Source organism: Sprattus sprattus (assembly GCF_963457725.1).
Source record: "Sprattus sprattus genome assembly, chromosome: 5".
NCBI lineage: Eukaryota > Metazoa > Chordata > Actinopteri > Clupeiformes > Clupeidae > Sprattus > Sprattus sprattus.
The window spans coordinates 15,326,268-15,353,547 of NC_137924.1; the positions used below are offsets into that span (position 1 = coordinate 15,326,268).

The 27,280-nt window shown below is 43.4% G+C and overlaps 1 protein-coding gene across 1 annotated transcript in view; it reads left to right on the forward strand.

The window, feature by feature from the left end:
* thsd7ba (thrombospondin, type I, domain containing 7Ba) overlaps window positions 1-27,280 on the forward strand; it is a gene marked incomplete at its 3' end in the record, with an annotated part of 92,135 nt that overhangs the window by 36,489 nt on the left and 28,366 nt on the right. Inside the window, exons 5-11 of the mRNA XM_080838259.1 lie at window positions 503-658; window positions 6,090-6,290; window positions 15,378-15,596; window positions 16,732-16,972; window positions 21,016-21,131; window positions 22,042-22,174; window positions 22,317-22,420. Coding sequence (XP_080694385.1) covers window positions 503-658; window positions 6,090-6,290; window positions 15,378-15,596; window positions 16,732-16,972; window positions 21,016-21,131; window positions 22,042-22,174; window positions 22,317-22,420 — 1,170 coding nt within the window. The remainder of the gene's footprint in view (window positions 1-502; window positions 659-6,089; window positions 6,291-15,377; window positions 15,597-16,731; window positions 16,973-21,015; window positions 21,132-22,041; window positions 22,175-22,316; window positions 22,421-27,280) is intronic.

The following is a 27,280-nucleotide window of genomic DNA, read 5'->3' on the forward strand; positions in this document are numbered from 1 at the left end:
CGCACAAATTGAGTGAATGGGGGGAAATATAAAATCTAATTGTGCACGTTTTCCTTCCCTCAAATGCCTTTCAGCCATTACCCTTTTTTATATGGAGATAAAATCCTCCAAATTACCCTTTGTTAGACATGATGCACAATGGACTTTTAATGCATTTTTCTCCTGGCTTACATTTAAATGAAAATCTGTTGCTCAATGATGTGAAACAAGCTCATTTAAATGAAAATATTTCTCTTAATAAAGCCTACCATAGGGGCACAGAGCATCACCCAGGAGTGTGTGTTTCCAATTACTCTGTTGATGATTTGACCTCACCCACTTTCATTGATTGGTTTTGTGCTCACAGTGGCTATTGCTTAAGCATATTGCTGACTGTTATCCTATGAACTGAACTCTCTCTCTCTCTCTCACTCTCTCTCTCTCTCTCTCTCTCTCTCTCTCTCTCTCTCTTTCTCTCTCTCTCTCTCTCTCTTGCTCTCTCTCTCTGTCATACACCCTGCAGTGTCGCGACCAGTGAACAGGAAGCTGTGTGCTGGAGACATGCCTGCAGCTGTGCAGCCCTGTTCCATCCCTTGCCCCGAGCAGTGCTCCCCGACTCCCTGGTCATCCTGGGGTGCCTGTGTACATGACAACTGCATGGAGCCACAGGGAAGAAAAGGTACAGTATGGAGAGCGAGAGAGAGAGAGTGATTGAGAGAGAGAGAGTGAGTGAGAGAAAGAGTGAGAAAGATAAATAGTGAGAGAGTGAGAGAAATAGTGAGAGAACGAGAGAGAGAGAGAGAGAGAGAGAGAGAGAGAGAGAAAGAGAGTGAGAGAGCGACAGAAAGAGTCAGAGAGCATGAAAGAAAAAGAAAGAGTTAGAGACTGACCGAGCGAGGGAGAGAGAGAAAGAAAGAGTGAGAGAGAGCGAGAGAAAAAGAGTAAAAGAGAGGCTGGCTCTGGTCATGCTGTTAATGGCTTAGCCCTCGTGTTCCCTCCTCAGGGACTGCAAGCGGCACTGAAACCCACACTGTTATTCCCTGGAGGTGGACAGGACATAATGAAGGTTGAGACAGTGGTGCTGTTGTGAGGGGTCAGCCGACCCACCCAGACAATGTACCCACTAATGGGACCTGATTGGCCTGGTGTCGTGTCACCCTCTCCAGGGAAGGGACGGCCTCTGTGTAGAGGTGATGACATGGCTAAAAGAGTCAGCCCTGGTAATCAGGGAGTGTACAGTGCGGTGACCTGCTGCAACTAAAGTGACATAAGCTGGTCTGTAATATGTCGGAGCATCTTTCATGGGAACAAGACGTTTTCTCACAGGTTTGGTCAATGACTTTCGTTCTAAGTGTTTTTGACACTTTTGTTGATAATTGGTGAAATTCACCATACACCGACATACTGTTAATACAGTATACTTCCTGAGGGGAAAAAAAGGTGACTGTCCCAGGTACTGCTACTGCTGAAATGGCAGTGTACGGTATGCGCACCATTGCATAAAAATGGATATGCTGCAGAACCAGCAGGTAAAGGTGTAGTCAAAGACACTAGGTGGGCAGAGCCAAGTTCATTTGTGAAAGGTTTGGTTAAAGCCGACCCATAGCATCGACAAGCAGTTCATTTAAACTGAATGCGTCAGACGAGATTACAATTGAAGAAGATGTAAGATATCGCCGCAGGTTCTGGACGGTGTTGGCCAGGAGCACTTTCACAAGGATTAAAGCGTAGTGCTTCTTCTGTTGTTGAAAACCATTCAATTAGTTTGAAACATAATTGTAGCGTGTCAATCCTGTTTTAAAATACCATCCCATCCCTAATTGTTATATTTAGGGTATGTAATTTTGAGCCTGAAAAAAAGAAAGTGGTATGATCTCTTAGATTCCATGCCAAGGTAACATTATTTTTGTCAAGATCAATATAGCTCATCTAATATCCATTCTAGAGATTTTTTTTTTAAGCCCTTAGAATTTAAATGTCCGAACGCGCGTAATGTGATACACATTCAATTTGATCATCTAAATGTGTCTAATGGAACACATTTACACTTTGGCACTTGCTGCGGTGTGACTGCTGCGGTGTGACTCTGTGTTTTCTTAGTAGGTTACTTGCTCTCCTTTTTCAAATATGACAGCCGGTATGAATGCTGTGCTGATGCGAAAGGCTGATCTTAAGCTTTTACTGCAACAACAAATTAGATGTGTCAAGGAACTATAGCTTTCAACGTTACTTAGATTGAAATTCTATCCTTTGTTTAGTTATTCTGGGAACAAACTGTAGGCAATTTGATGCAGTCAACACATTCAGAACATCAACAGAACTTAACAAATGAGTGGAAGCTTTGGAGCATTGGAGAGAGTGAACATATAGAGGTATTCATTTGTGAATAGATATCACAACAAATGTCATTATTGTGTATTTACATCATGGATGACATTTGCGTGTTTCTGACTGAGCATTTCATTAAAGATTTATACTACCTCTTCCCGGACACTTGAGTCTTTCAAGCATTTAAAACATTATATATATGTTTTTAAAGCCTGCAAGGATATGTGTTACCTTCAAGGATATCCTAGATACATTTAATGAATTAAAAAGCACAGGGTTGTTCCTGCTTCCTTGCTACAGAAATATACAGACATAATGCACCACTCTTCCAATAAAGGGAGTATTATATTTATCTTGGCAGATAGATGAATCAGACTTTTACAGTAATAGTTAATGATTGGCACATTCAAATGTCCCCGGTCAGAGAAGAATATGTGAAGAATATTTCGCCACCCCCTATATCCAAAACCCACACCTCTGCAGAAAGAGTAATTGATCGCTGGAGTTCAAGACAACCCATCCGGTGGAATATACCGTTTTCACCGGCTGCTTCCGCCGTCAAAATAGGGCCTGGAGTGTTAAAGCTATTTGGCTGTTGAGTTTCAAAACAGCTCATGTCTGCCAAAATCCCTGACTGTTACTTTAATGTTTGTATCATATACTCCTTGGGGAAATTTGGGAAATAAAAAAAAAACTTTGATCATTTTTCCCATGCTAAAGACTTTAACTCCCTCTATATGTGGGTATGACGCCCTATCGGAACTGGAGTGCTGTTGGTTTTGCAGATGCGAAAGCCTTTTGGTAAATCCTGCTCATGATGTGCTGGTTTTAATATCCGTCCCTGAGGTGTAGCAGCAGAGAGAGAGATAGAATGAGAATGAGAGAGAGAGAGAAAGAGAAAGAGGGCGGTGGGGTGCTGATGCTCCGTAGCCTGCCCTCTGTGAGCTAATAAACATCAGAGGCTAGCTACAACCCACACACCAGCCAGCTTCGCCAAGGATGCACTGTCAGAAGTGCAGTTTTCATGAATAAAGTTGGTCAGGTTATTATTTCTTTCTTTGTATTGTTATTTTGTTTGTGAGTGCATTGTAAATGGAACTGTCTGGCAGGCCTGTTGTTGGTGGATGTAGCAGCTCTAGCATTGCAGAGGTGAAAAAGAGCACTGTGAGCAGCACAGTAGAGTGAATGGACCTCCGAGGAATGGGTAATGATGCTCCGAACTGATCTCAGCATTAATGGAAGGGGAGTGGGGGGTGGGGGGCGTGGTAATGAAGCAGACCTGATAAGGAACCAAGTAGAAGAACCAGAGGCCGTCAGTACCCCTCCACACACCCTCTCTCTCTCTCTCTCTCTCTCTCTCTCTCGCTCTCTCTCTCTCTCTCTCTCTCTCTCTCCCCCCCTCTCTCTCTCTCTCTCTCTCTCTCTCTCTCTCTCTCTCCTTTCTTGAATAAATCTGATACAGCCGCTGAACCTTTCATTTATTAATATCCGTGGAGATATGAGCCCCGCCACATTTTCTCTTCTTCACAGTTTTGGTGTGGGCAGTAAAGGGATCGAGCCGATCTTGTGATTGATCCCAGGTCTTGGGCTCCTGTCTGTGAGGACATTCTAGGGGCCCTCCAAGGGTACTGCTCTGTGGCTGCGAGACCTAGTTTGAAAATGATTGGTTGTTGTAATTTGTTCATTGGGCGCCCAGGGATTAGCCAGTGTCCTCTCGCAGTGAGAGAGCATGCTGCGACTGCAGGGGCGAGCACGGCGGCTGTAAAATTTATGTGAACTAATACATTACTTGAATGAAGACATATGGTAGGGTCACAGAGGACAACTTTGTCAGACAAAAAAGCATAATTTTCAGTTTTATATGGATGTAATTAGAGGTTAAAATATGGAATAAAAGCCGGGGTAGTTTTTACTACACGATTTTAGCACTTTTTGACTTCTGTGTCGTACCACAAAAGCACTGTTTGTGTAGTCACACATTTAATACTGGCATAAATAGTCACGCTCTGCACAGCTCTCTGCTATTATGGGCACTGCTGGCAGGATCTAATGAACGGAATGCACTTTAAAGAGATCGAACATGTCACAGATTTCTTTCTCTCCGCATTTCTTTGGCTTCACACTTTGCACTATCTTGATTTAGTCATCCCCTACATGTATTTAATATCGATTTAGCATTTGAACCCCAGATCTGCTCACCGTTGCAGTTTAATAATCCAATACTACTTCTCATCCTGCGATGGCAGCGGAGTTGGCATTAGAATGAGAGGTTAACCGTTCTTTAAAGATTTAATTACAGGGCGTTAAACCACAAGCAGTGCAGCACTGGTGGTTCAATGGACATCAGAAGAGGAAATTAATATTTCATTGAAATAGGTTAACTTTGTATGACTCCGCTGAAGGAACTTCCTTTCCCTTGTTACACGGGAGAAACTAATTGCAGTGTTTTCGCACCTGTTATCCAGTGTCGACATGCTTGTGCATGGGCATGATGACTTGTAGCTTTATCCAGGGCCCCTCTGTCATTTTGGTTTCACCAGGATTTATAAGTGGAAACAAGACTAGGAGTAGGAAATGGAGACCTGGTGAGCATTGTGCTCTACACTTGCGATTCCAAAGCCTTGCGGTGCGAGACATTGATTTATTACAAAGTTTTTCGCTTTTTGTGTTCCCACAGTTCTGAGACCTCAGGCTGTGGTTCTATTTTTTCCCCCAAGGGTACTGATCTCTGTAGTCATTGTCAGGCCCTAGAAGTCCACAAAAACAATGGCACTTAATGCAAACAGTGTGCATGTGTGTTGTTAAGAGTAGGGTTGATCAAATAATTTCACATTAAAGTTTATGGTGAGGTCGTGGTGAGTTGGGCCTTGAGAAATGATTCCCATTTTTGTTTTATTTTCCCTACGGCTGACCCTGAAACTGGATACTCTCTGGAGAGGTGTAATGATTTGGTTAATGTGAACAATATTTACCGTGGCTTGAAATGTGTTTAATAATTAATGTAATTATTTAAAATTCAATATCACTTCTCGTTAACACAATGTGTGATCCAGTTTTCGCTGTGTAATCTGTTCTGGAGAGCAGCTTTTGAGCGTCGGCCAAAAATATGAAAAATGAAGCATCAATGGAACTAATGGTCTTTTTAAAGGATTGAAAAATTGATCAAACGCGGCTTAAACTCTGGTGGATAGGCATTACCTCAGAAACCCAGAAGTTTAATTAAAGCCCACAATCCAGCCAATAATCAGACACCTTACTCACACGTCCCACCTCCGCTATCTGATAAGGCATTGCATCAGAGTTTTGACTCCTAATGATAAATTGCCAAGAAATCAATGATGATATACTCTAGCAGAACATAAACAAGTTAGCTTTCAGCAGCCGAGGAGAGAGAGAGAGAGACAGAGAGAGAGAGAGAATGAGAGAGAGGGAAGAAGAAGAATTGCTTACCAGGAGGGGAGAGGCTTGTGGGGCAGCAGGGAGAGAAACAGCCGGGTCTTATCTGCTCTTCCAGCCTACTGCCCACACCCTCACCCACCGCAGGGATTTCTGAGAAGGTTATGATGAAGTAGAGTTGGCAGGAGGTCACCTGTATCTCACAACAGTGATAATCCGTCCCCTGTGTGTATGTGTATGTGTGTGTGTGTGCCCCTTCCTCTATTTCTCTTTTCCTCTAACCCTTCTCCTCACTCCTGCTCTCTCCTTTCTCCCATTTTCTCCTTCTCTCTCACTCCCCCTCTCCTTTTCTCACACTTTCCCTCTTTCACTCACTCGGCCCCCAGGCTTCCGGCAGCGCTGGAGGCAGGTGCTCGTGGAAGCAGCCGGCGTGTCAGACAGCTGCCCACACCTCCTGGAGTCTATGCCCTGCGAGGACCCCGTGTGCTTCCAGTGGCACGTGGCCTCTGAGGGTGCCTGTGCCACCACCCAGGGAGCCTGTGGCCCGGGCACTGCCAACCAGACCATCGTCTGCGTCAGCACCAAGGGTACGGCAGCCTCGTTAATTCATTAATTTATTTCTTAAACCAGCACGGCAGTGTGACGCCAAGGGGCTGGTTGGAGTCTCCAGACTGCCAGGCGATGGCACAGTGTGCCCTGTATGCTGTAGTTATCGTGTATTTGTTCAGAGTCAATCCATAATTCATGAGAAAGCTGGCAGGTAAATAAGGAGCGCCGTTTCATGGACGTGATTATTAGACAGCACAGGGGCTTGCATACAACCTTAATTGCCCATACCTCCATCCCTATACACATAATTGTAATGTTTCTCTTTTTTTGTTCCTTTGCATTATTATTCTGTCACAATAGATTATGTGTACGTCTGCAACACATCCAGAGACATTACCTAATGATGTACCTGATAAGAATTGAGAGCCTGAGAAATATAAAACTGGAAAATAGCTCCTAATAATGCTGGACAGTGTGTTATGACACGCAGTGCTAGCAGTAAAAACTCATAATAATCATGTTGAAACACAAATAGAAGGCATATGGCAACCCCTCACCACAGTAAATTCCTCATACGTATAAATAAACTAGATGTTGCCTTCGCTGTGATGCCCTGGAATACATCAGTTTTCTGACCTCTTGGATGTTTGTTTACTCTGAAGGTGGGTCTGGCTCATGTTACTTGTTAAAACTGAACAGACTAATAGAGTCTAGGCTAGGAGTAGGATCCACGCCATGTTTGATATTTTCTCTGGAGTGTTTTGGCCCTTACTGTCACAGCAGCAGGATAATTACAGCCGGATTCAATTAAATGTGCTAAGAACATATGAAGTTTAATTAAGGTGATATTTATAGATAAAACACTTTTGTGCCATAAAGGCCTAGGTAATGACAGTTATTAGTATCAACATTACCCTCCTAATTTGGGTAATTATAGAGATCACACACTCAATTAATTCAAGTTTCTGATACATAATTATTTAACCCTGTGTTGCTTTTTGGTTCTGTCTAAGGGATTTGGATCAGATGAAATGCATCTCTTTTGTATTCTTGTATAGTGGTCTGTTCTCTGAACTAAGACAGTCGTGGTCAGTACGCTCCGTTTGATCCAAATGAAACATCATTTCCATTACTAAATAGTCTATGTATGCACAGGGCTTTAAAATGCATCTGGCAGACAGCTGAACGGACGGAATAGTGAACAGATCTGTTTTTGTATGAATGATTTCAATTTATGTCTGCTAATGTCTTATCACTTGCACTTGTCTATTCAATAATTCACTAGCATTATCAGAGTGATGAAACCTCTCCATGCTGCAACACCCCTGCATAGCTTGCATCATTATGTAAACTGAGGTACTTCTGGGTCACCACATCCTGAACAGGACAACATCTCACGGACGTCATCATGTGTATAGAGTTGGTCATGGTCAATAATAGCAGCCATTAAAATAGATAAATTCCATACATTGTGCAACTATGGAACAGAGAGACAGAATTCATTGCGTTTATAGCGATAAGATAGTTAGACAACCTTCCCTCATTGCCGCAGCAGTAACTGGGCAACCGTGAAGTCATGTGAGGAATGTAGCAACCCTGCGTGTCGCCGCCACAAGTGGCCTGGTTTGCTCTCGTCGTCCTGAATGGATGACACCGGACCGGTGACAGGGCGAGGATTTACTAGCGAGCAGGTAATTGGCAGTTGTAAAATCAACGGTTGAGGGGAATGAAATCCTGGAGGAGAAAAAAAAAAGATCAAATGTTGCACAAAGTGGCTGTTTTTTAAGAGAGCCCGGGTGAGAGATAAAAGTGAATGATGGGGCGCTGACCCTGCTGAGGTTTACCACCACATTCACAGACATCCTCCAATTTACTCTCCGCACTCGCGCACGGCCCCACATTCAAGTTCTGCTGCATAATGTGACATTGGCATACGGCTCATGAGCAGCAGGCAGGGCTATCTTTCTTGAGGGCCACCAGTTCACTGCCTGTTAAAACTCATTGTTACTTCAGTAAAGAACTTTTCATTGTATTAATTCAGTGCCAGACAGCTGTGGGCAGAGAGACAGGCGAACACCAATGGTTGTGTCTGTAGGAAGTGCCTCCATCTGTGAAAAGTTCTGAAAGTGTATTTTTAACGTAGTTTGATGGACCGATAGACTCACATTGTTGCTGTTGTGTGAGACATTGTACACTCTACTGTTCAGATATTCTGTTCTAATAATATGTCTTTCCCAAGTAAGCACTATAAATCATAGCTTTTAATACGCAATTACGCTTAAAGCATGTATCTAGTAATGCATTATAAGTGTATTAGATTTATTATAAGTTCATAACTGAACACATGACAATTTATAATTTGGAAGTAGCAATGTTAAACAACATTTACCTGTTCATAACATCCCACAGATGATAATCAAGACTGTATTGACTAGATATACCATAATGTACGTTGCTGCCTAATACCTAAAGCCATATTCTTCAGTGTTGTATAGGATTATGAAGTGATTATTCACTTCATAAACCATTCTGTGTGAACATCAGTGGGGGAGTTACTTTTGAAGGGAGAGTGTTTTTTGCACAAAGACACTTCCCCATTTTGCATGCGCTAGCAATAAACGAGAGACCTCACAAAAGTGATCCTATAAACTAAGATTTGAAATAAGTATAGATTTTAGAAAATGTTATCCTGGTCACTATTCTGATCAACAGAAACAGTTGCTGCAGTATGCATCTCTGAGGCTGCAGTAGGGAGGTCTTCGCCTCTGCCAGATGACTCCAGGTGAGAGCGCTGCCTCGTTGCTTTCGCTCCACACGATGCAGCTCACTCTTAATATGCAAATGAGGAGTGGCAGGTTCCATTTCCCAACTTTTCCGGAATATCCACATCCCCCCAACAGGATTTCAATGATCCAAGGAGCAATTTCAGAGAGACGTAATTTGTTCATTATTTTGACTCCATCCTGAGCACACAACATGCTTCCTGTTTTCATTTACTTTGGTGACAGGGGCTCCTTTTCTTTGAAGAAGGCTTTCTCAAGAAAAAAATGGAGGGGGAAAAAGAGAGAGAAATTCTTAGCAGGAGAAAACCGATTCTCTTTTGCACCTTGTCACCTAACTTGCCTTAGTTTTTGCACTGCAGCCAAGTTGTGACTATTTTGAAATAATGTGATGACACACCTCATGTATTCTAATTAATAAGCTGATAGACGCTAATACTAATAGCTTGTGTGCTTGTGAAAGTTCAGTCTATTAGATGTAACCTAGATGTTTCCATGGGAGCTGTTTAATACCACGCTGCTGAGATGTTCTTAAGGTGTCGAGGCGTGTGATGACTGGCACATATGAATCTATTTTATGCATGTCTCGAAAAAGCCTTTTGTGCAAAACACTGGGCTTGGTAATGTGACTTGGGTACATCGAGAACCCATTTTATCTCTGATGTGGATGCTGCATTCTTTAGAATGTCTCAGAAGCCTCAAATCTTGGCTGACCTGGGGCTAATTCTGTAATAGCTGGAGCTTTGGGAGTTATCAACCCCAGAATCTCTCTGTAATTATAGCTAATGTCAAACCCAGGACCTCTGGCATTGATAGATAGAGGACTGAATCACCAACCAGTGGATATGTGGCTTGAAAATCAATTTTTTCTTGTGAATGTTTATTTATTTATTTCTCTGCTTTTTTCCTGAGCCCAACTTGTCACTGGTTAAACCTTTCATCATCTGACTGGTATTTTTTCATTTGTGGGGAGTGATGCTCTCCCAAGGTTACATAGCAGATAAAGCGCTCCCCACCATTGTGTGGGCCTCTTACAGCCGGCTCTGTTTTACAGAACATCGTGAGCCCAAGTGGTGCTGTTGTATCTACCCTGTCTCTCAGACTTTAAATCATGTCTGCCATTAAAATGCTAATACCTTTGGCAAAGTTTGAGGGAGATGACAGGATGACGGTTTGATCAATGAGAGCTGTAATCCATTCATCAGATTAGGGCGCCATCCCTGTCTAATGACTTCTTACGACTGTTCTGCTGGTCCTCCTCAAATGCTGTCACTGGTCTCATCTCGTGTCACACCGGGTTCGGCACAATGAGCGGCTTATGGCAGCGTGATCAAAAGTTTTTTCTTTGCTGTGTCAAATACGATGGTGTGTGTTTCAAGTGCACAAACTCTTTGTCGTTTTAGTGGTTTCGGGTCTTTGTGTGTTTTAGCGGCAGGATGGGACGGATCACGTGAAGTCAGCCCCTTCTTTTTTTTTTCTGCCGGGCTCATCACATTTCCAAACATCATTTCACTGATCACTCGGCTCGGGAGGGGGCAGTGCTTGTGAGAGCTACTTTTCCTCTGCATGGGCTCTCAGCTGTCACTTAGTAAGTGATGTGTCAGGGAAACACTCAGCGGAGGTAAATTATGAGTGTTGTGTGGCGGAGGACATGATTGAGTGCATAGATGCAATTTCACTGCGGGCGCCCGAAAAGCTCGCTGCATCGCATTGATAGCGTCGGTGGATGCTACACTGCTCTCTACCTGTTAGGCTGTAATTCCAGCCCATCCTGAAAATGGGCAGGCGATCAAGCTTTTGCGTGAGGGTGACTGGGATAGCGGCTGGGCGAAAAAAAATATAGAGAGAGATGGATTTAGCGCTTGAAAATTTCTCTCACCCCGGAAAAGGTTACATCCTTGTATGATAATAGTGGGGGAAAGTTTGAATTCTGGGATGAAAGAGAAGACACTCCTGCCAGAAATAGAATGTGCGCGACGCGGTATAGTATTTGAAGGAGAGACCCAGCGACAATCCATGTGTATTAATAATGCAGGAGACCCTGGGGCAGCCATCCATTTACAGGGATCCCCCCGCACACACACACACACATAGACACACGCACACACACACACAAGCTCAGGGGTGGCTTCCTGCTTTTAGAGCCAGCCACATCCTCTGCGGTACTTTCTCCCTGTAAGGGGAATCGCTGCAGCTTTGTTTCCGCTACCATAACTTTTTCATGATTAATTGTTCCCACAAGGTGCTCGTTCAGTCTCTTTGTGCAGGTAATTCACTGTGCCATTTGTCATTGCACATTAAAAAGCATTCAGTTGTACAATGGTGGTTTGTGAAGTTTCAACCCAGAAAGCATTGCTCTCCAGATAATGCATGACAATGACTAGGCCCACACTGTATTGTAGTCGCAATGGCTGTTTTGTTGTCTACATAAAGAACTGTACAACAGAGCCAACCAGCAGAGGAATGAGAAATTGAAAGAGTGCAACAATGTGTCGACACACACGCCCCCCCCCACCCCCCCCAAAAGAACTCTCCAGGCTGGTTGAGATGGAATAATTAGGTTTAATGCTTCATTAGGTGCCTGGGAGAGCCTGTCAAGATACTATACAGATATAATGTGGATTAATCCAGATTTTCTCCCCACACTCCCCCCCCCCCCCCCCCCCAAGGCTTGGCAGTACATGGTGGTGGCATGTGGAGCAGAGAAAATGCATGAGATAAACCATGTGCTCGATGCAGATGGCTCCTCTGCACGAATGTCTTCATTATCTTAGGATGTGGTTGTCAGCCTCCTGCCTCAGCTTTCACGTTTCTGCCGCTCTACTCTCCTCAGGCCAGCAACGACAGCTCCGAAGGAAACAGCGGATCTGCTTTCCAAGTTCTGCCCACCTCTGATTCGGCTGATGTTTATCCGTGGGGCTGTGGTCCTTGTTTGGTGTTGTCTGTGCACCGGACAGAGTTGTTATGCTGCTGAACCTCCTGGTCAGTGCTTTAAATAGAGATGAGGGTGCTGGAGCTCCGCGACTATCTGTTTTCCCACTGACTGTGTGATCTATCAAAGTGTCCGTTATCAGTGTGTCTAATCAATGGCGGTGACAGTAATCTGGTAGATGACCTTTCTGCAAACGTGGCAGGATTGTCGATAGCCGAGCCGGGGTGGGATAATTCAGATCAATCCGCAAAATCATCCCGCTGTGACAGTCCAGTGAATTATCATTGCAATGGTCATCTAAATCTTGTGATTTGACAGGCACAGGCTTATTAACACATACATGTCTCATGTATGCCAAGAGGGTTTTAAACTCATTGCAATGGTTCGGTGGGATGCGGTACTTTTTCCCCACATACCAGCCCCCCCAATCATATTCGGTTTGTGTATTCAACAACGCCAATGATGTCTTCCAGAGCTACTTTTTATTCGCATTATCTAAAGGTCAGCCTTTTGACTCCCTGAAGATGACATTTAATTTTTCTGCTCACCTCTGTGTGGGATCTCCATTTGACATTTCTGTTGCCCAGGTGCCATGGCTTTCAGCTTAACATTTACCTACACATACAGCCCATACAGTAATGTGTTAATGTTGTGGGCAGAATTTATACTGACTAACAAGCGCTAACTCGCCACACTGTACATTTTAATCTTAGTTGCTAGTAAAAAGCGCTCTGGCGTTTTTAAGGTGTGCTGAGCTGAGCTGTTTGGCAGCCTTTGAGCACACACTTTATATTTTTCCTAAATAACCAAAAGCGTACTTAAGATTTATGCCAAGATGATTGCCTGTGTATGTTGCTGTATTTTGCGCGGTATGAACAGTAATTCAGTTGCGAGTCATACCGACAAGTGCAATCATCCAGTCCAATTTACGTCCACACCTTTGCCTAACTAAGTGGGAGTAACTGCTGTAATTGTCCATTTCTACAGTATATGTTTTATGGAAAAGAAGGGATCGAGCTCCATTACTGCACTGCGTGTGTTCAAGAAAAAGTAGAAGAGCTGTAACTATCGAGATGGTCCCTCAGCGTGGGCTGTGCGGGTTAATTGAGGTAATCTACATGCACATTTTTATCTGTGGTTCTCAGGGGCAAAACATACAGTACATTTCAAATTTGTACAGTTTTGTCTGTTGCTCAGAGCTGCGTGAGATATGGGTTGTTTCGGGAAAGTGAGGAGACATAAGTCATTTGCAGCCAAAAGTATGACCCCTAGCTTTGAAGCATTTATCTGCATGTGAAGGTTGCAGTAGAAACTTTTCCCAGACCGTCTCTCTGAAGTGGGTGAGTTCAGAGCCTCAGGTGTAATTACATAAATGTGTGCATCGCACTGCCTGAGTACTGCAGAATATATTCAACTGCTGATGGTTGGGTTTTTTGTAAAGGGCAACTTGTTATGGAATAGTTAGGAATTAGTTTGAATCCCTTGAGTAAGTGATTTGGATGCTTTAAATGTAGAGTACTCTGTTCCCAAGGAAGCGGAAGCTTTTAGCAAGCATTCTCCTCGAAACTGGCCACGTACTTAGAAAACACATTAAGGACAAAGGCTCGCCCAGTCAGCTGTTAGCATTATTTACTGTTGCTATGGTGATTGAGCTGTTGATCACATCATTTTGTAGGGGATCTTAATGTTCAAAACACGTGACCAGCCAATCAGAAACCAGTTTCTTCTTCCACTGATGAATAAATCCTTTTTGACTAGCAGAGGTTGTGAGAGGACGAATGGAAAGCAGGGGAAGCCGTCAGTGGTGTGCGCACGTTGTTAACTTGCGCTCGGAGGCTCTCCGTTCTCCAAGGGAGTTGCAGTTATCTTCAAACCCATGGAAGTGCAGAGAGCGCCACGTGGTCGCCGAGGGCACCTTCCCCTTCGCCGCTCCGCTCCTCCACACCGAGTGCATTCCTCTTCGCCGTCCTGGCTTTGATGACTCCAGAGGCAACGGCATTGGACTCTAGGGGTGGAGGATAACTGCTCCCCAATGGGAATTCCTTACACTGGTGCTCTGCTTGATGAGGCACAGCACCTGCTCTCATCCCTTACCTCCTGGCATGGAGAAACCCTCTCAACGGCGAGAGAGAGAGAAAGAAAGAAAGAGTGAATACAAAGATAACAAAATCTGCCCCCGGGATGGTATTGTTGAACTACAGTTTTGAAAAGGCAAAGACAAGGAGGGTTCGACAGCGGTGGCGAAAGCATCTTGTTAGAGACCAAATTCTCCAAATCCGGTTTTGATGCTTTTTGTCACGTTTCTGCCATGAGGACAGCTTTGAGGGGATGATTCAATCCCATTAGCGAGGGCAGCAGTGCTGTTGCACATGTGTTGTTTACACCTCTATTCATACAGTATATTTATGTATTATGTGTTTAATTGATAGCATATGCCTATTTCTTCATTATTTTCTTAGGCGTGATTTTTCTTCTGTTCATTACAATTTCTGTATTTTGCTGCATTTTTCAAGGCCCCCCCCCCCAAAAAAAGTACACGCTGACATTTACCAGAGACACTGATTTAGCTTCATTACGTCTATCAGCATCCATTAGATTTTAAAGGCAAAGTTAAGATTGGATAAATGGTGATTAAAGCTTAAGTCATTCATTTGGGCGGTGTTGTAGTGGTTGTTTGCAGTCAGTTCAGCTGACACATAGGAAATGACTGCAACTTGGGGAAAATGGAAAAATTACTGCTACGTGTTTCTCGCATCTCACTCACACAATGACATGCAACTGAAAAACAGCTGTTAATATAATTAATGGATACTTTTTATGGTTTTGATTCATTTGATTATTGAAACTCGTGCAGAACAGCTCTGAAACAACTTCCGAATAGCAATTTATAATGCTCCATTATGTTTATTAGATGTAATGAAATTCAAATTGAATGTGACAGAGTGTTTTCCATTTCGAGTGGCTGACGACCAAAAAAAATGGAAGAAAAGAAATGAGTTTGAGCTTTGAATCTCTCATTTCGAGATGAAAAACAGTCACACTCGCCTGATCATCAGAGGGGTATTAAAAAGATAAAAGCAATTCTCCATCATACTTTGAAATGGTGGAACATGGTAGAATTAATATTTACGGCACAATATCTACAATGCATGCATTCATCTCGGAATTTTATACCTCTGTAATTCTTTATCTCCACAATGCGTGCCATATGCTGCTCATACGTGCACACACACTGCTCTGCGCTTTGCCTTAAATCCAAATAATGAAGTGCATCTGTTTTTCATTGTTACAGTTGTATCTGCTTCTGCCTAGTATCTCACAGGCTCAGCTGGCTCATTTGTTCCACCGCGTTTCCAGTTAGCCGGCGCGCAATTCAACTCCCTCAATCTGTGTTCTCTCCTGTGGCTTCGCAGGCAGGCGCGTACCTGGCGAGCTGTGTGCGGCGGCGGAGGGGGCGGAGGAGGCGGAGGACGAGCTCCCCCCCACCGAGGTGGCCTGCGAGGTAGCCTGTGCCGGCGACTGCGTGGTCGACTCCTGGTCGCGGTGGTCCCCGTGCTCCCACTCCTGCTCGTCCAAAACCACCGAGGGCAAGCAGAGTCGCACGCGCACCATCCTGGCTCTGCCTGGGGAAGGTAAGTGCCGATGACTGACCTTAATCAGGATGGATAAGTAACTCTCCCACAACAACCCCTGACCGGGGTTGAACTTCCCCACTACACACCCCGGTGCAGTCGGTTCTGTTTGGTTGGGTGTTTGCTGGCAGGCTCTACTGTGATTTTACCGACAATATAGAAATCATCATAGATCCCATCGAATGTGATTAATTAATGGCTGTTTGAGCCGTTAAGGGAAGGCTTCTCTGAGCTTTCGGAGGCTTTTCATTGCTGGTTATCTGTGTGCCGGCAGAGTGGCGCCACTGAAAAGAGCGAGTCGGTATAAACAGCTGTTGGGTAGGATCTGGCCAGTGGCATAAATCATGTGTGGCCTGTATAAAATGGCAGGAAGAGCTGTGTAATTAAGACAAAAATACACCTGAGTCTGGGGACGCCTCCTGCCCACTGCATTCTCTCTCTCTCTATCTCTCTCTCTCTCCATCTCTCTCCTCTTCTCCCCCTGTCTCTGTCTCCCCTTCTATCTTTACCTCTCTCTCCTCTTCACCCTCCCTTCCTCTCTCCTCTTCCTCTTAATGTCACTATCCTATTCTCTCTCTCTCTCTCTCTCTCTCTCTCTCTCTCTCTCTCTGTCTTTCTCTCTTTCTCTCTCTGTCTCTGACATACACACACACAGGCACACCACACACACTCGCACACACGCTAACTGCACTGCAGAAATATGGAAATCCCTCCCAACCTTAGATTCTCCAAAGACCTGAAGGCTGTTATTAGCCAGACAATCCCTAATTAATATTCACCCAATCTGCGCACTAAGTAGTTATTTTACATTCTGGAGCACTTACTTGAGCGCCAAGTCATTGTGCGATAGGAAAAAAGGCTGAATGTCAATTCAATGTCACAGTGACTTAGGGTTACTAATTACAATACAGGGGAGGGCAAAAACAAGGTAATAATCCCTTCCTGCTTTGAGGCTCAGCTCCAATGTATTCATATCCGAATTCGTACTCCGATGGGCTAATTAATGAGCATAGACGTACAAGCTGGTTTTTAAGAAAAGCGGTAAAAGGGTCGAGTGAGCTGCTCTCTGCCTGATGGCTGTTTTTCTGTGTGTGTGTGTGTGTGTGTGTGTGTGCTGTCGGCTGTCTCCCTCAAGGAGGGAAAGCGTGTCCAGCCGCCACCGCCTTGGAGGAGTGGAGATCTTGCAATGACCATCCATGCATCGTGTTCTACTGGGAGGCGTCGCCCTGGGAACCCTGTGTTGAGGACCCGTCAGCCAGCGCCAACGGCACCAACCAGTGGAACAGCACGGCCTTGTGCTCCGCCGCCGCCGCAGGGACCCAGACCCGCACAGCCACCTGCGTGAAAATGAACATCGGACCAGTGATTCCTAAGAGGTACTAAATTACATTCTGACCCCCTCCGCAGCTGTGGTGGGAGCAGGAGACAACTGAGATAAGGAACGAATTTTGACATGGGGAATATATAAGTACTTTAGACTCTACTGCCTCAATTCTAAATATAGAGTCTTTTAGATGACTGCAAACATTTCTGCTCCAATTTTGTCATCTTGTAGATCTGAGCAAGTCATCCATCTGCTGACAATATGGTCAAGCAGCCCTTGGTATAAATCTGAAAATACTGTATCTTAAAGGCAAAGAGGCAGTTTTATTCTGGACTTTTAATTAGCATTTTATAGCCAGCAGCCCTTTAATACAAGCTGTATTTCTGTGGGATTTTAATGGACATTACATTTATAGGTTCATCCATTTCTATTGATTTCTTTGGTTAGCCATCTTTGCGTTTTTACCTTGAGAGGGGGGGCTTTTATTTTCAAGCATAAAAAGAATCCCTCCAAAAGGAAGTGCATGGACTATAATTCAAATTTTATATTTATGTTATTATCCCATTTTAATTCTATGACATACATCTCTCCAGCCCACCCATAATACTCTGAGTAGGTGGTCTTATTAATCACTCTGGCCTCGTCATACACATGGCAGTGGCCTAATTCCTGTGAATTGTTTATAGACAGAAGGCTGAAGGCTGGAGGCTGCCACACAGCCTTGGCAGTGGGAGCAAAACTAGTTCCACCTCCCACTCCCACACAACATCAACAACAACAGCAACTCCACATGTTATGCAATTATAAATCGCTTTAAAGAGGAGGGCTCCATATTACACTGTGTGACCCAGTATTGTACAGTTACCCTAGGGTGGGAATGGCTGTATATTGTATTATACTTTGAAAGATTCATGAATGTCTTGGTGCTGTATGGCATAGCACAGAGCCCATTGGTACAGTGTCTATTGGGGGCTATTCAGAAGTCTTTTGCTGAGGCACACTATGCATTATTGTGATGTGAATGGCCCAGTGTATGTACCAGACTCAGAGGCTGGAGAGGTCAAAGGTGAAACATGCTACTGCTTTTACCTTTTCATACGAGGAGAAGTGTTCATCTGTCTCTTGTGAAGCTCTTCGTGCTTCTATTTACTGTTTGTTAGTACGGAGGTGTAGTGTGGGGTAGATGTGTGCATGGAGCGGAAACACACACTCTGCTAACTTTGATAATGCGCCTCCATGAGGGAATCCAGTAATGGAGGTGTGGGTGAGGGAAAGGCCTTCTCTGTGTTATGTGAAAAAGATATTGTGCTTGAGGTAATCAGACTTATCAATTATTTAACCAGGTTTGTTCTGATTTTGCCTTGCATTATATTGACTCACACATGAAAGTGCTTTACGGGCAACTTCCCCTGCAGCTGTGCTTTTAAGCTCACTTTTTAACGTTCTCTCTCCTTCCTGGCACTTGTTTCACTGGAAGAAAAATGCCTATCTATCACTATCTATAGGTATGTTTGTTATGAGACTACTGGCTTGCTTGGATTTTTTTGACTGTCTTATGGAGTATTACAGAAATTCTTCTTTCAACAGGCGTTGGAATCAATAACCTTTATGTCTTTAGAGTTCCTTTGAAAAGAAGGTCGGTTTGGATGCTCACCCCTCTCCCACTCTCGCAGACTTGTGCTGACCACTCATCTTTCATCTCCTGCAATCAATCCACCTTTCTCTCTCTCTCTCTCTCTGTCTTCCTCTATCTTTTTTTCCCCTTTCCCTCTCGCATTTTCCATCCCATCCCGTACCTACTCTTCCTTTGGCTGTATTATATCACCATGCCCATTGGCTCATTTCACCCGAGCGTGCTGTAAACCAAGCGCAGTAAAGACAAAAAGAAAAATGGGTCTGTGTGTTTTAAATCCCCACTCTCCTTTGATGTCACTTCCACGTTGGGCTGAGAGGCCCTGGGGTTTGGGGACCCATGCTGGGGCCTGGCCTTGGCTGAACCCCTCGCCGCCTCTGCGTCCCACCGCCCGCTGAGGCGTGGGTGTGTGAAGGAACGAGGGTGTGGCCCTTCACACAACTCTGGGTCTGTCCGTGGGAGTTCTTGGGTACCTACGGAGCCAAAGGTGCGCTCTCCAGTGTGGAGTGAGTGGAAGCAGGAGGCTACGCTCTTCTGCTGCATGGCCTTTTCAATTGCTTTTATTATTTTACATGAGCTGAATCCCTCCAGCGATTGACACCAGTTTGGTTCTGACACTTTTGTGAAATCAAAGCACCCACATGCGGTGAGGGCTTTGAGGGGGGCAGCTTTAAAGAAAATGTTAAGAGGTAATCTCCTACCACTTGCAGTGCGGTAAGTTTATATTTGTGATGCGGCTTGGTCCTGGGCTGTTTTCTCAAAGCTTACATAGCTCTTGATGAGCAATCAGAGCAGTTTGCTCACCCCTCGAGAAGTTTCTGGAGAGCGCTTTTCTCTAACTACGATGCATATAGATGGAACACGTTCTTGAACTAAGAATTAAAAGGGGCTATGAACTATCAGATGAATTGTGTTTTTGATGAGTTCCTCGGCATCCTTCAGCTCATAGGAACTGCATTACCAACACAACACATCGACAAAGTGGTTCATTTGTGGACTTTTGAGAAGGTCTGGATCAATTTCTTGTTCGAGCTGCAAGTTTTAGCATGTCTGCATCTGAATATTGGCTTATCCATTAAAATGTATATAGCATTTAGCCAACTTGTGTATATTCTGGGAACTGGAGGTGAAATATAGAGTACTATTTAATTCATTTTTCAGATTCATAAAAAGCAATAGCATGTTCTACTAGGAGAGAATGCATCATGTAGCTATATTACAACCAACTGGAATTTGAAGTTCGACTAAGCATAGCATAAAAAGAGAGGATTTTTTTTCATGTGTGCTGTAGGCTATATCAATCATATATGACTCATTAGGTTGGCTACAGTACTGTGCAGTGCAGGTAAATATACAACTAGAATGCAGCCAGTAAAATACAGGAGCTACCTTACCAGCAATCAAGACAGAAACTGATTGTGTTATTTCATATGAAGTTAGCTCGACTAACAATGTCCCTTTTACTTTTAACATCACACAGCAAATCACATCATACTGCCAGAAGCAGAAAAACAGTAATGGTATTATCTTACTAATGTCCAGTATTCAGCAAAAGCAACACAACATCAAAGAATAAAAAAACAGATCTTTACAGACCATGATGCTGATTGTACAGCATAATGGTTAAACAAATTCATCCGATACATGTCTGAAAGGAAAACAGCGCTGAGGGAAAACAAGGATATGCATCTTTGAAACCATATGCCCTTTTCTCTGGCTCTTGTGGGAAGTGCTGTTTACTGTGGTGGTTGCTGTCGTTGTGCCAAGTATAAACAAAGTCATTTGTATACTGTTTCGACACTCCAGATTTTTCAGATTTAATTAGCAACCGTGTCATGGACTTCGATCGTGTCTTTTTTCCTGTTCGTGTTTGTGTGTGTGTGTGTGTGTACAAATGCTCTCTGTATAGCAACATTTAACTATTTTGTTTTGTTTTGATAGTCTTGCTCTTTCTCTCTATCTCTCTCTATTCTCCATCCATTTCTCCCTTGTCTTCTCTTTTGTGAATACCTGTGAATCTTATGTATACATCTTTATATATATATATATATATATATATATACACACACACACATATATATGTGTGTGTGTGTGTGTGTGTGTGTGTGTGTATACATCCTCTGTGTAATTAAATATGAAAGAAATCACAATTCATCATTTCTTTTAAGAACAATGCTGTCTGTCCTGAGCTTTAGTTACTGTCTTGTCTGGACAGCTCAAGTGCATCTTTATGCATTTGTTAAACCTATATAGGGCAAATCATTGCATTTATCAGCATTAGTAAGTGCGTGACCAGGATAGATGGCATCTCTCAATTCCCTGATGAGGTGCCTACTCTGTAATGTCAAGGACAGTACACCTTCCTCAGCTACCAGCACCCAGGCAGCGTATCATTGATCGCAATCTCTCTCCATTTTTCTCCCTCACTCCCTCCCCCTCCCTCATATCTGTTTTTGATCCAGGTGTCCAGACTCTGCCCGTCCCGACAGTGACCGGCCCTGTCTGCTCCCCTGTAAGACAGACTGCAGGGTGACTCCCTTCAGCGAATGGACAGCCTGTCCTTCAACCTGTCTACCAGGTGCTTCAGCCGAACGACTCCACATGAGGACATCTGCAGTTTGGCTTTTTTTTTGTGTGTGTGTGTGTGTCTTCTTCCCCTCCCTCCACCCGTCATAATCTTCCCTGACTTCAAACAAAAGTGCAACGCTTAGCATTTTGCCTCCAAATCTCCTCTGACTCAATAATTCCCTTTATTCTCAAGAGGATGAAAAGATTAGTCACAGAATTTTTCGAGGAAAGTCTGTAATGCAGTGTTTGTGGAGTGACCTATTCTGCATTCCTAATGAAAATGCTGTTGAATTAAATATGAGGGTGCAGTCGGGGTTGAGTAAAGCAGTAATGATGATCCCGAATAACCTGCCTGGGCCCTGTATATTATAATGGAATCACTTCAGAACGGACAAAGCAAAAGAGCACTGCTATAGATTTCCCACTTTCCCTTAAGACACAATTTGCTAAATTTAAATATAATTTAATCATACATACACTGCGCTCATAATCGCCAATTACTTTCCTGATTAACAAAGGTGGAGATACATATTTAATGTCTCTGAACAATATGGTAATGCAGTTAACATAAGTATGTAATTGTATTTTTTCCTCACTGAATGCTACTCCATCTGCAGACATGCCTACCCCTGTTGGATCCTCTAGTGATGTAATCACACACTTAATTGCACTATTTTCAGCGTTTCTCAATTAGCTAGGTGTAATGAGCCTTTCAGTCTGAGCCAAATTAAGTCATTAGATCACTCTTGGACACGTATACAGAGAGCAGATTGGAGGGTCACAAAGCGTGAAGACTACATACTATATTGCAGTCTTTGTTTTTTATTTATTTATTTATTTCATTTCATTTCATTTCCTATGACAAGCAGGTTTTTGCAGTTTTTTATTTATCATGTGCTATGATTTCTTTCATTTTACAGTCAATGCAACCATACCCACGCAGTCACGATACAGGACCATAATCCAGAGATCGGCCAATGCTGGACAAGAGTGTCCCGACACGCTGTATGAAGAGAGGGAGTGCGAGGCTCTTCCTGTCTGTCCATCCTTCAGGTAAACACACAGGCGCCTGGTGAGGCCTGCTGAGCTTTCCTCTGGTGTTATTTGTGATGTTCAAATATCTCAGCTCTTTGTCACCCATTACCCAAGGCATCACTTTAAAGAGTGCTCTTGTTTCTGCCATCCCCGGGAACAGATGGAGGACTCATAAGTGGCACCCTTGTACCCTGGTACCAGATGCTGTCAGACAGGGGATAACAGGGCCAGGAGAGGCGTGCGGAAAAGGACTGGAAGTGCGAGGTAAGAGGGAGAAAAAAGAACCTGCCCTCGTAGCCGTGAACATACGATTGTGTCACTGATAACATCAAGTGCCAGCATAGGAGATGGGAACGGATGCAGTGAAACAGTGAGCTGTGGTGTTGTGTTTGTGTCATGTGTGTTTTTGTGTCATATTCCCATGATATATTTTTAAAGCCTCTAAAGGTGCACTGCACGGGACCCCAGAGCAGGTCTGATTTATGGAAGCCGTTAAAGTGCATCGTATTCCTCATTTTGACAAGAGAAACTGCTACGCTGGCCGGAAGTTCACGGCAGAAACAAAATGACTTCCAATTAAATAGCTGCTAATGTTGCTGCGCGTTTTTTATGTATATTACAATGATTCCTCTCCTCCTTACAACAGTGCTTACCGTTTTCAGTGAAGCTAATGGATGGATCTGCACTCCCTCAGAATCATTTAGCAGCCCGAGGTCTAAATTGGAACATTTCAGCCCGTAACAAAGTAACACAGATGTCCATATAAATCTAAGACCAAAGCAGCTAAGTCTAATTTGCACATTGGTGTGTTCAAAGTATATTTGTTTTTGTGCTGTTGTGGACAAGCGGATATGGACCAGCTGAGCGTGTGCACACTACGACTGTATTGTGCTGTGTGCATGCAAACTACTGCATGGTCAGTTTCGCACATGCACAGTCAATACGGACATGTCTGTACCGCAGCACAGACAGTCCGTACGGACTGTGCAGATGGCAAAATTTGCACCATCCACACAGTGCAGAGACTGTAGGCAAGTTGTGTCCGCAGATGTATACCACACGCGTGTTAGTGAATCTGAAATATACCAAACACTTAACTGTTAATACATCTGTTAATGTTAGGGAATCTGAAGTATACCAAGGCTTAAAGTGTCAATGAATCTATTTCTCCCTGCTCCTCTGTGGCTCTGCACATCACTGACTTGAACACTATAAATATTTAAACATGGGCAAAGGAATAATCAGATCGTTAAAATTACTGCGAGCATGCCGACTAGAGTATGACTGACTCGTTAACATTTAGCCATTTATTTGAAATATTGGAGCAGCACAGTTAAATGTGGCGTTTCATAAACGTGGCATTTTGCCAAATATGAGTGTAGTCATTAAAAATAAAGTGATGCATCACAATTTCTCAGGTGTTTGGTTTCCAAACAAGATCTTTTTTGAAAACCAAATGTCCATGTGATACCATATAATGAGTGGAGAACAATGGTAGAGTGCAAACAGGGGTATGGTTTAAATCACAGTTAGAATGTTACAACCAAACACACCACAGCAGAGGCCACACATGACTGCACGTGTGATGAGCAGCTAGCTCTGCCTCACAAACCGACATCAAGGTCTAAGACAAGGAGGCTGACGTTGACATTGACTTGTCTGCATCTTATTGGTATCAAGGTTTTGGCTCACATGGTAAGGTGCGAAAAGCCAGCCCCAACCTAATTCACTCTCCTTCTGAAAACCTCATACTGGCTCAGGCCTTCTCCGGTGGCCAGTAATCGAAAACGGCATCCAGAGGGCTGTTAGAATCCCCTGGAGATGCTATTAATGACTTTCCTACCTTGAGTCTCAAGGTTATAAACATTGATTGAAGGTGGTTAATTTTTTCCCTTTTTTCAACGCCCTTGTCTTAGGTGTCTCACTTTTTGATATGTACCGCCTAGGTTTTCGCACAGCAATTCTTCAGAGTGTGACTGAAAAATTATTTTGGGCATAGCTTTAAGGTTTCATTAGGACAATGGCAGTGCCCCATCATAGATCATCTGTCAGACTCAACCCCATGGAATTTTCCATCAGGTTCCTTCCATACTCTGATTAATTTCACAGCATGAGCTTCACTTCTAGAATGTATATGCTGTAGAAATCTGAATGTCCATTTTAAGTTTACTCAGTTACCCCTTTGGCAGAAGATAAATTACTGCATGTTGGCTGTCTAAAGCAAAGCCTGTGTTTTTAATTTTTACCAGATGAATCTGTCTTTATTTGAAAGAGGACCAGTATTTTGACGTCTGAAATGGCCATGCTGTCTGTGTCATACAATGTGTGCAGTGTTTGGTGTTTAATGGTGTTTCGGGGATATATTCAATAGTCAAACAGACAAAAAATGATTGCAGGGTAATGTATTGTTATGCTAATGTTACAGTTTGGGCACCCTCTCACAACATTTACCTGGCTAGCTTTCAAGTATATGTCTATGGAACAAACAAAGAGAATCCAAAAATTGGATCTAAAAGCTCCTTTTTTCTGCTATGTCCAAAAAAGCACTAATGCATTTTGGTATCGTTATTCTTCGGAGAGTTTCAGGTATGGCTCCTTTAGTTGATCTCTATAAAGATGTGTGTACAGAAAGCTTTGCTTTAGTTATATATTTTCATTCGCATTCACATCGTCATCACCATCTGACTGATTCATGAATATCAAGAAATGTCTAGACTTAACACTGAGCCATTGTGTTGCCCTGATACTCTGCTTTATTCAGCAGCACAAAGCCAAAGCTTATACTGCTAAACCCTTTGGATTGATTATGTTCCCATACGAGCATAAATCAGAGAGTATGCATATGCAGCATAACATTCCTACTGGAAAACAATGTTCATGTCATGATTGTCATAACCATAAACTATACTGTACTACTGCATTACAGTATATTTGATCCAAGCATTTCCTAAATACTTCTGCATAATTGTCTGGCGATGTTGTCCTCTCACATTCCAAGGTGTAGCCGCATTGTTTTAATTTGACTGAACCAACATTCAGGTGTGACGATGCTTAGCCGAGTAGTTTGACAGCAGCCCTCCGCAAGCGAGATGCAAATTAACGAGAGAGAGAAAGTCTTGCTGTGTTGAAAGAACTTGCTTCATCAGCACAGCAGAGAGTAAACAGCAGAGTGAGATGGAGAGAAACTAAATTGCACTCAATGAACTAGCGAGAGTGGCACCTCTGCAGAAGTTAACGGCAGTGCGAAATCCGACTCCTCAAAACAATGCCAGACCTGTGAATTACAGAAAACCCGTCTGCCACCTCAAAGGTGTGCTAGGATGTGACCCTAAGCGCACTGTGAGTCTCTCACTGCAGTCAATCATGCATAATCCGCCTGCAAACGCGCTTGTTTGTGTCCATAATCATCGCCCACTCCTTAAGCAAACTGAAAAATATACATCTTGAGCTCTCTCTTAGTGGGAGGAGAAGAAGGGACGCAAAGAAATAAACACATCTGTTCCGCGTTGAAAAATATAATGGTTTACATGTGCCGAAGTGTGAAATATAAGCTTAATCTAAGTGGTTAGCGATCCGACATCGCATGTGTTGAGGTCGGTGGTGGCTGAGTCATACTGTGGCCACTGAGTATTCTGCGGCTTTGCATCTGGGAGTGTTTCGTCCTCTAACAGACACTGAGAAAGATGAATGTTTTTGAGTGATCAAAGCCGAAAGGGGAGACAACAGACATCTGGTTTGATGAAATAGGTAAACACTGGCAGACCAATTTATTAAATTCTCTAGAGAGAATTAGTCCAGGGCTTTGACCACAGTGTCTAAAAACTGAGCTTCAAACAGCACCGCGCAGTGCGTTTCATTTAATCACGGCCTAATCTGAGAGATGGATTGAATAGGGGTCGGGTGAGAAACAGACTTCTTTTTATTCCTGGCCCCCGTAGATTTAATGAGAATTGAAAAGCCCAGAGGGAGAAGTTTGACAAGCTCTTTGAAAAGGGGAAAAGTTCCCCTGGTATGTCCTTTTGTGCAGTCAGCAAACATTGGCACCTTTGTAAGTAACTACATTATTAAAGATGATCCCTGTCACAAGCTGAGATAAGAATAAAATGTTAACGATTTGGAGGGGAGATAATATGAAAGAGTGTGCTGCTGAGGGAAATGGAAGAGGAAATAATTGTGCTAAAAATGGGGGGGCCCCCATTCTGAATGAGAATGTCACCACTGTCAACCTTTCGCAGGTAAGGGCACAGCCACACAAAAAATGAAGAACAGAAAAAGCGAAAGCGAGTGACAAAATGCCAAGAAGTGTGACTGTGAAATGACTGCAGCAGGGGTGAAAATGAGCTGTTTCCGTTTGGTATTTCACAATTCAAATATAGATGTACTGTACATGTTCTAGACATGCGTAGCTCACACTATATAGATGTACTGTACATGCATACATGCTCTAGACGTGTATAGCTCACATACTATAGATGTACTGTACATGTTTTAGACATCCATAGCTCACACACTATAGATGGACTGTACATCCATACATGTTCTAAACATGCGTAGCTCACACACTATAGATGTACTGTACATGTTGTAGACGTGCGTAGCTCACACACTATAGATGTACTGTACATGTTGTAGACGTGCGTAGCTCACATACTATAGATGTACTGTACATCCATACATGTTTAAGACGTGCGTAGCTCACACACTATAGATGGACTGTACATCCATACATGTTCTAAACATGCGTAGCTCACACACTATAGATGTACTGTACATGTTGTAGACATGCATAGCTCACACACTATAGATGTACTGTTCATCCATACATGTTTTAGACGTGCTTAGCTCACACACTACAGTATAGATGTACTGTACAGGCATTGTTCTAGGCTTGAGTAGCTCACACACTATACCCAGTGTATACATTGATGAGACACCGTATTCAACAATAGATACAAGTATTGTCATACATACATACAAAAAACATTCTTTGATGAAATTGTTTGTAAAGCAAAGTCAAATGCTGGAAGCTGTATAAAATCAATGATCAACACCACAGTGACAGGATGCTTTGCGATGCAAAAGCCATCGATCGTCGCAACTGTGGACCCCCACATTGAGCTGGTG